General features: G+C 29.1%; 1 protein-coding gene and 1 non-coding gene across 2 annotated transcripts in view; both read left to right on the forward strand.

Moving 5' to 3' along the window:
* TRNAK-UUU lies at nucleotides 6,020–6,091 on the forward strand. The gene has a single exon. It is a non-coding gene; the product is annotated as a tRNA-Lys (tRNA).
* LOC107643951 (protein EXECUTER 2, chloroplastic) overlaps nucleotides 6,411–10,087 on the forward strand; it is a gene marked incomplete at its 5' end in the record, with an annotated part of 6,351 nt that continues 2,674 nt past the window's right edge. The window contains 6 exon segments of the mRNA XM_016347710.2: nucleotides 6,411–6,728; nucleotides 7,855–7,971; nucleotides 8,074–8,139; nucleotides 8,969–9,075; nucleotides 9,155–9,236; nucleotides 9,611–10,087. Of these exon segments, the coding sequence (XP_016203196.1) occupies nucleotides 6,411–6,728; nucleotides 7,855–7,971; nucleotides 8,074–8,139; nucleotides 8,969–9,075; nucleotides 9,155–9,236; nucleotides 9,611–10,087 (1,167 nt within the window).

Genomic DNA, 10,087 nt, shown 5'->3' on the forward strand with positions numbered 1-10,087 from the left:
TTTCTTATCGTCGTCATCAACACCACCTCTTCCTCCTCCTCCTCTTCCTCCTTCTTTTTTCTTTGGATTTTCTTCTCCTCCTTTCTTTTTCTCTTTCTCCTCCATCATCAGTTATCTCGTTGTTGAATATAATGAATAATTCAAGTTCAGATTGTCAATTGAACCAGAACGAAATTGATTATTGTTTTTTAATCCAATCAAGTGGCCGAGGTGTGGTTCAATTCAGAAGAAAAATTACAGCATTAGAGGAATACATTTTTCTGTATTTGCAGCAAATTTGAGTGTAACACGAAGATATTTGGGTATAAAACGAAGATATTTAGGTGTATTTTTATTCTGATAAATTCTGCATAATTCAAAACTCTTCCTCTTCCTCCTCTTCATCTTCTGCTGCTGCTTTTTTTCTTTCATCATCATCACAATCTTCTTCTTTTTTTCTTATTCATCTTTTCCTTTTTGTTTTACCTTCTCAAGTTTCTTCTTGTTTTACTCTCTTAACAAGAATAAAAACAAAAAAATCAAACAAAGAAGAAGAAGAAACACATAATGCTGCAAAATTACTTGAAAGAGGATGAACTTACATTCATTTAACTAAAAAAAAGAAAGAAATAAGGAAAAGAAGAAGAAGAAAAAAATGCAGCGTTAGAGGAAATGTTTTTTGTACAAAAATGCTATTTATACACTAAAATCAGCCACCAATGTATTTGTGTATAACTACATGTGTGCTTTAATTTATTTTCAATGTATATTTGTATTCCAGTATATATTTTATATTGGTGGCTGACATTGGTGGCTGATTTTAGTGTACACGTAGTATAACTCATTTCTATATTTGTAATAAATTTGGGTGAAAAACGAAGATATTTGGGTATAACACGAAGATATTTGAGTGTAAATCGATAATATTTGGGTGTATTTTTATTCTGATAAGTTCTGCATAATTCAGAACCCATCTTCTTCCTCCTCCACATCTTCCGCTGCTTCTTCTTTTTCTTTTCATCATCATCACCATCTTTTTCTTCTTTTTTTCTTATTCATCTTTTTCTTTTTGTTTTACCTTCTCAAATTTTTTCTTGTTTTACTATTTTAACAAGAATAAAAATAAAGAAATCAAACAAAGAAGAAGAAGAAACACATAATGCTGCAAAATTACTTGAAAGATGATGAACTTACATTCATTTAACTAAAAGAAAGAAAGAAATAATGAAAAGAAGAAGAAGAAAAAAAATGCAACAATAGAAGAAACAGTTTTCTGTACAAAAATACTATTTATACCCTAAAATCAGTCACTAAAATCAGCCACCAATATATTTGTGTATAAATACATGTGTGCTTTAATTTATTTTTAATGTATATTTGTATTCCAGTATATATTTTATACTGGTGGCTGACTTTGGTGGTTGATTTTAATGTACACGTAGCATAACTCATTTCTATATTTGCAGCAAATTTGGGTATAAAAAGAAGATATTTTGGTGTATTTTTTTCTGATAAGTTTTGCATAATTCAGAACTCTTCCTCTTCCTCCTCCTCATCTTCTGCTGCTTCTTCTTCTTCATCTTCTTATTTCATATTCTCATAATTCTTTTTGGGAGGAAAAAATTAAACAAAGAAGAAAAAAATACATAATATTGCAAAATCAAAAGAAGAAGGAGAAACACGACGATGAAGATGAAACACACGAAGAAAAAGGAGGAAAAACACAAAGAAGAAGGAGAAGAAGAAGGAAGAAGAGGAAGAGAAGGAGAAACGCGAAGAAAAAATGACAGTTGTAGTTTCCGTCGAGGAAAATGAAGAAGAGTCGTTCATAATGGTGAAGGAGCGTTTTGGAAACGTGATGAGCCTGTTAATACTTAATACGCTTTTGTGGGTAAACGTAGCTTCTGTTGGGTTTGGCCCAACTTGTAAGACTTATAAGTCAAAAAGACTTAGGGTGTGTTTGGGGTTCACGTTGGAGAATAGAAAAGCCCGTTTGAGCGTCTTGAACGTCCCATTGTTATGTTTGGCAACTTTTTGAAATCCCTAACCCAGAAGTGCTTTCACCTCTGAACGTAAGTTCAGGTGAAGCTAAAAATTCAAGCTTCTACATTCACGTTGAGAAGGTTAATTACCGTTGGAAGAATTAAGTAAGAAATTTATTCCATATCTACCAACTGTATCCTTCATTTTTTCTATAAAAAGGATGCACATATGACATAACCACATATTTCACAGTAGTTCTTTGTATGTTCTTGGTTACAATTTTTTTTTCAGATTTGTTTTCATCACTGTTAAGGTAAAGATTTTAATTTTTTTTCATTATTTTTAGTTATTTCTTTCGTATTTTGATTTTTATGTTTTTTATTGTATTTTTTATTTATACGATAAATATTTTTCATATCATTTTTTTAGTATTCTGATGTTATTTTTTTAATTTTCTATTGTTATATTTTTATTGTATTTTTTTATTTATATGACAACTATTGTTGATATAAATTTTTATTTTTATTAATTTTTATGATATTTTTATTATTTTTTGTTTATATAAATTATTTTTTTTCTATTCTTTATTGTACTATATTTATGTTGTGTATAAATTTTTTTATTTAATTTTATTTATATGAATTTTATTTATTTTTTATTATAATTTTTTTGTTTATATAATATATGTTGTTGGTTGTGATTATTATATACTATATTTGTATGAATTTTTTTGTTTTTATTTTTTATTTTTATTGTACCTCTTACTGTACTTTATTTTTATTTTTTTAGTCCAAAATAATATTAAATTAAAGAGTACTAACGACACTAAAATAAATTATAAAATATTTTTTTTGTTTAATATTATAAAATGTATAGTACTCCCTTTTATATTTTTATTTCTTATTTTTTTTAGTTCATATGAATTTTTTTTATTATTTACCGTTCTTTATGTTTAATATGTAAAGTGTCTTTTTTATTTTTATTTAACTTTGTTCTTTTTTATTTTTTACTTATTTTTATCATTGACCTTTTTTACATTATTTTTTTCAGTGTTCTAATCTCTCGGGTAAATTATTAATTTTTTTATGGTATTCTTATTATTTCTTGTTCATATGAATTCTATTTTTTTCTTTTTTATGCACAGTATTAAAAAAAATTATAGAACATTTTTTTTATTTGACATTATAAAATGTATAATACTATCTTTTATATTTTTATTTTTTATTATTTTTAGTTCATATGAATTTTTTTTATTATTTACTATTCTTTATGTTTAATATGTAAAGTGTCTTTTTTATTTTTATTTGACTTTGTTTTTTTTTTTTACTTATTTTTATCGTTGACTTTTTTTATATTATTTTTTCAGTGTTCTAGTCTCTCAAGTATGTTATTAATTTTTTTATGGTATTCTTATTATTTTTTGTTCGTATGGATTCTATTTTTTTCCTCTTTTATGCACTGTGTTTATATCTTATACGAAGTTTATTTTATTTTTCTTAATTGATATAGTTCATATGAATTTTTTTTATCTTTTATTATATTTCTTTTATTCATATGATATATATTGTTGGTTTTATAAAATTTTTATCATTTTTTATTTACGTGAGTTCCCGTTTTATATTTTATTATACTTTTTTAGATACTAAGTTTAATCAATATGAACATGCAAACATTCTTGATGGAGAAGATAATAGTTATGTTGGTGAAAGCTCAGATCAAACTCTAACCATTAGCTCTTCTGTAGAAATGGACCGTGTTCGAGATTTGATTAGGGATCAAATTATTAATCACATGCAGTAGAAATAATAGTGTTCTTATGTACTAATTTTGTATAAGATATTAGTTTTTACATATTTCATTAGTGTTTTATCTTTTAATTTAATATTTATTAGTGTTTTTATGTATTAAAATATATTTTGTCAATTTTTATATGTTACTTTAATTTAGTAAGTAAATATTAACTTTATTATAAAATGAATTAATAAGATCTATTCAAATATCTAAAGTAAAATAATAGAATAATATAAAAAATTATTTTAATTGATGTCTCTTTTAGTAATTTTTCATCTAAAAGTTATTTTGAGTAGTATAATCCAAACAACATTTATTTTACTATAATCCATTTTGACATAAAGATTGCCAAACATAAATCACGTTAACACAAACTTACTTTTCATCAAAATCAAGTTTGCAAAATCAAGTTTATGCAAACTTCTGTTTGCAAACTGTAATCCAAACACACACTTATATGTGGAGCATAACCGATAAAAAAATATATATGACCATTCAGATTACCATTCAGATTTAACTCAACAATAGAAGTTTAATATAGGGCAATTCACCTAAATAAATTGTTTCACTCTCAAAATTACGTAAATGCATTGTTTCCAAAACGAGATGCAATATTTCATATATCTATAGAAACCGCTACTCGTGGTTTACACAAAACACAGAATCCACTGGTGTCAGCCGCGGATTACATTGAGTTGTGGCAGCATAAAAACGACTGTTGTCTGCCGCGGTTTCTGTATGATTATGATTGGTCATAAACCGCTACTGTCAGTAGCGGTTTATGTGCATTGTGACACGTGTGTAAACCGCTAGAGGCAGCAGCGGTTTATGTTGAGTATGAAAATAAATAGTAAAACTATTTTTTATCTAAAAAAATAATTACAAAACAAATAATTAATGGTATATATTATTTAAATAATATCATAAATAATAAAATTTAATTTATCATTTCACAATATAATTTAAAAAATATAAATATGCATGTAATAAATTTTTTATTTGTATTTATTATTAAAAGTGAGACCAAATTATAAATAAAAAAATACAATACTCAAAGTATTAAATTATATAAACCAAGACTAATTTTTTTTATTCTCATCTCTTTTAAAATTTATAAATAATAAAATAATTTATTTTTAGCCAAAAGTTCACTAAATCATATATTTTTCTCTTTAAAAATCACTTCATTCTCTTTTATTTATATCAACCATACAAAGAAAATTCGGGGAGTTTGAAACATGGGTTGTGTTCTTTGCTGCTGATTTGCAATTGAGGTTCTAGCTAAATAAATTTTTTTTATTGTGCAACTTTGTTGTCTTATGCCAAAAAATAAAAATTAGTTGTATTTTATAGTTGATTGATTAGATAAATAATAGTGATAGCATCATAATTTTGATGAATAAAATAAAAAATATAAATATGCATGTAATAAATTTTTATTTGTATTTATTATTAAAATGAGACTAAATAGCAAATCAAAGAGTGAATACTCACAGAGTACTCAAATATATAAACTAAGACTAATTTTTTTTCATCTTCATCCCTTTTAAAACTCATGAATGATAAAATAATTTATTTTTAGTAAAAAATTCACTAAAGCATACATTTTTTCTATAAAATAAATTTTTTTATCTTCATTCCTTTTTTTTATCATCATCAATTTTAAAACTCATGAACTTTTGGCTAAAAATAAATTATTTTATTATTTATAAATTTTAAAAGAGATGAGAATAAAAAAAATTAGTCTTGGTTTATATAATTTAATACTTTGAGTACTGTATTTTTTTATTTGTAATTTGGTCTCACTTTTAATAATAAATACAAATAAAAAGTTTATTACATGCATATTTATATTTTTTAAATTATATTTTAAAATGATAAATTAAATTCATTTCACAATATTTGTTTTCATACTCACACGTGTCCCAATGCACATAAACCGCTACTGACAATAGCGGTTTATGACCAACCATAATCATGCAGAAATCGCGACAGATAACCGCGGTTTTCATACTGCCACAACTCAACAGATAACAGCGGTTTTCATGCTGCCACAACTCAACGTAATCCGCGGCTGACAGCAGCGGATTTTGTGTTTGTGTAAACCGCTACTGTCAGTAGCGATTTCCATAGATATATGAAACAATGCATTTACGTCTTCGTTTTGGAAACAATGCATTTGCGTAATTTTAAAGGTGAAACAATTTATTTATGTAAATTGCCTTGATTTAATTATATTAATAATTGTGTAGACTTAAAAATGCATGCCGTCTTAGCTCAGCGGTAGAGCGCGTGGCTTTTAACCACGTGGTCGTGGGTTCGATCCCCACAGACGGCGTTAGTCTTTATAATCTCTTATTAGATTAAAATAAAAAAGAAATTCTAAACTTATAATATAAAATCCAATTTAATAAGACAAATAAACAGAATTAAAATATATCAACTTTGGTAGTATATTGATGTCTAGAATTAGAATTATAATAAAAAATTATGATTAAAAGTAATTAACTTTGAGGCCGTACTAATCCTGTGTAGTGATTTGCACATATCCTTTGGCCATCAGAAAAACTTATCCCCAACAACAAATACATCAATTTGCAATTTTGCATCCATCATCGTCTTCTTCAAACTCCATTCTTTTATCCGTAACCGTAACCATGGTGGTTGTGGCCAACACCTTGGGTGTCTCCCAGGCCATATCCACCACCTCTTCTTTTGATTCTATCCCAAAGAAGTTCCTTCTGAGTTGTATCGCTCCCAGCAGCAACAACAGTAAAAACTACTCTCTTCCTCTTTCTCTTCAATTAGTGTTCCCCGGAAGGACCCGCACCCACTTATGCCGCTGTACCAACTACGAGACTTCATCATCGTCATCCTCGTCTTCATCTTCTTCTGTCAATAAGTGGGATTGGAACCGATGGTGCCGCCATTTCTCTGAAATTGAACAGGCTGAGAGCTTCGTTTCTCTTCTCAAGGTACCCTCCCTTCCCCCTCTAATTCATGTTATTGTTCAAAGCAATTTGACAGGCACGATTGTTCTTCAGATTAAACCCCATAGTATTCGAAAAGAAAACAAAAATTGAGATTGAAATTTAGCTACAGGACAGAAATTGGACGTGGTATTGTGAACTTCGGTAAATTGGGGAATTATTGTGGAAGTTTAAAAGTGGAGTATTATGGATTATAGAAGTTTGACCCAAATAGGTTAATCCCCATTTTATTTATGTATATATAGTATAGAAATAGAAGTATAGATTATAGATATTAGTTCTGATGCACTGTAATTGTCTTAGTGTCACAATTCACATGCTTACATTCTGTGTTACACTCACAATTAAATTCTAGTCTTGAGTATTATTTTTTGTTATTGTTTATACCCAAGCAGAAAAAAATTGTCATACTGTTTGACTTTATGACGATAGTTGAATGAAATGAAGTATTATGGGATATTTATCCTGCTAAGAACAATAATTATCATTTGGTTTAGTAAAGGACATAGAGGCGTTGTGGTTTGTTTAGTTATTGTATTTTAATTTCGTTGATTTTCCATTAAACGACGATGAGATGATGTTTATGAGAAATGAAAAGCAGAAGCCAACGGAAGATTTTTCCAGGGTGTAATTATTAATTTATTATTTTGAAAGCTGAGGTGGTTTTTGTAAGTAAATAAGTGAAGTACTATGTTTCTCATGCAGATGTACTTGGCTAAGTGTCATAAACTTTGTTCTCAAATAAAGAAATTCAATAACTTAGTGCCTCAATTATGCATATTATTAAATTTATTTGTTGTTGAACAAAGACAATTAAGTGTAACTGTGTACGCAGGCCGAGAAACGCTTTACCAGCTTTGTCCCTTAAATATCTTAAGATATTAAAATCCGATGAGACAAATGAGTGTAACAAAAGCCTAATTTGGGGCTAGTTTAATGATGTTTGGCATGAGTGAGGGTCTAAATTTATTATACTTTATGATATTGAGGGAAGAAGTTGATGCTTGTATCTTGGGACTTTGGTGGACAAAGTAGAGTGTTTACTTTGTGTAAATAGTAAATAGTAGATTGTAAATACTTACTCAGACGATTTCTACTTCATGCCCTTCAGTTTCAACTTGAAGATGCCATTGAAAAGGAAGACTTCCAGGAAGCAGCCAAGTTGAAGAGAACTATAGAAGAAGCAACATCCAAGGACAGTGTTTCTGAAATTATGGCTCAATTGAAGGTTAGACAAATATTTTTGTTTGGATTAGTTAGACTGTCATTCTCTCAATTTTTCCTACTTAGAGATTTTACTGATTATAACATCATATTTCTTTATGTCCAGGATGCCATAGATGATGAACGCTATCATGACGCTTCAAGATTATGTAGGAACACTGGAAGTGGGCTGGTATTCCTTTGCTTTTTACTATCAGCTGTTATTAAAAAGTCAACTTTCCTCCTGTAATTTTAAAAGTGGTTTCTTTCTTTCTTGTTTGTCTAATAATAACTTGTTGGATAATTCCACTATAACAATGATTTAAAGAAACACAAGTAACCATGGCATACCAGTCTTGTGCATGCCCCCACTGGGGAAGACAGCTAAAATATATACTGTACAAAATAACTATTACATATTTCTTTCTCACATTGTGTTCTTTGAAAACTTAAAGGTCATGTGCCAATCAGAACCAATAACCATCAGAGTCTAGAGCGAGGAGAGAGTAAGAGGTGAAAAATGTTTGGAAAATTTGTGGGTCTGATTTGGAGGGGCTAGTTGTAAACAAAAACTTTTTCCTTACTCATCAGTGACAATCTAACTACTTGATTTTATGTTAAAATTCTTAATTTTCTAAGTTGGTATTCATCAAGTAAAGAAAGATATATCTTTGGAAGAAATCTGGAAACTGTCATTGTCAAATATGTTAGTTATAAGTTTATGACTGTGGATAATATCAATAGAAGTTATTCATAGGACTATAGGAGCTTGAGTGGTATGCCTGTTATTGTAGATTAAGAACCTGCAATAGAGACACTGTACTGCATTGGAAACATAATTATTTCGGTTGTCTAGGAAGATAGAGATATTCTATAGAAAGCCGATATACAATAAATGGTATGAACCTAGTTGTGATCATGACTTGTAATTGTGTGTGTTGATTATGGTAGTAATGCCAACAACTTTCTGTAAACTGTATCCACTGATGTCCAACACCAATTTTATCTTTACGTATGATCAGGTGGGTTGGTGGGTGGGGTACTCAAAAAATTCAGATGACCCTTTTGGTAGAATAATTCATATAAGTCCTGGTATGGGTAGATTCATTGGCAAGAGTTACAGCCCAAGGTATGTTCTCCCCAACTTTCGAATTTTTATTCTTGTAATTGGGAAAAATTGCTTATTTATGTTTGGCTTTTTACTACAGACAGTTGATTACAGCATCCAATGGGACGCCAGTATTTGAAATTTACGTGGTTAAAAATGCTGATGACACATATCACATGCAGGTAACATGCAAAATTTTTAACAAAATATTGTTTTTTGTAATTTGTCAATATTACCCATAGATTCAAGGAAACATGGATGATTTGAATTGTTTCGATCTGATCGAAGATACTTCTGATTCATGACCTATAGATATCCAAAGAAACATAATTTGGGGTACTGATGCAAATATTCAGTAATGGAAACTAAGCTAAACAAAATGAATTTTAGGATTGGAAATCAGAACATATTATTATTATTATTATTATTATTTAAAAAAAAAAGTTTAATACTAGTGCTAATCATAGCTGACCCATTCTGTATAGTATAATTAGCTTTCGCGTTATGCATGTAATGCACTAATGCTAATGATGTCTCATCTGGTAACATTTAATAGGTAGTGTACTTACGGCGAAACAGAGGAAATTCAATGAGTAAACCTCCATCTGTACCTGCTAAAAGCCCATCCAAACCTGAGGTTGAAAATATCTCTTCCGTTGAGGTAGAGGAACATGAAGAGAAGGCTGAGCCTAATGATGATAAAAACAGTAACATTGACGGGGCCACCGAGGAGGGCATTAAAAGTGTCATAAATTTTCTTAAAGAAAAAATTCCAGGATTGAAGGTTAAAGTTATGAACATCAGTGTTGAAACAGAGGCAGCAGAAAATGAATCTATTAAGCAGTTGATGGAAGAAGATAGTAAGAAAACAAGCTCCAGCGAGAATTCTGAAGAGGAAGATAATAATCTGGACGAACCTGATGGGGTCACTCTAGGAGGAGATAGTGATACCTCTGGAGAAGAAAAGGATTTGGATATGAAGCTCTTTATTGGTGGAGTCGTACACAATGATGAAGATACTCCTGTTAAGGAC

This window comes from Arachis ipaensis, chromosome B05 (assembly GCF_000816755.2).
Source record: "Arachis ipaensis cultivar K30076 chromosome B05, Araip1.1, whole genome shotgun sequence".
In the NCBI taxonomy this organism is placed as follows: Eukaryota; Viridiplantae; Streptophyta; class Magnoliopsida; order Fabales; family Fabaceae; genus Arachis; species Arachis ipaensis.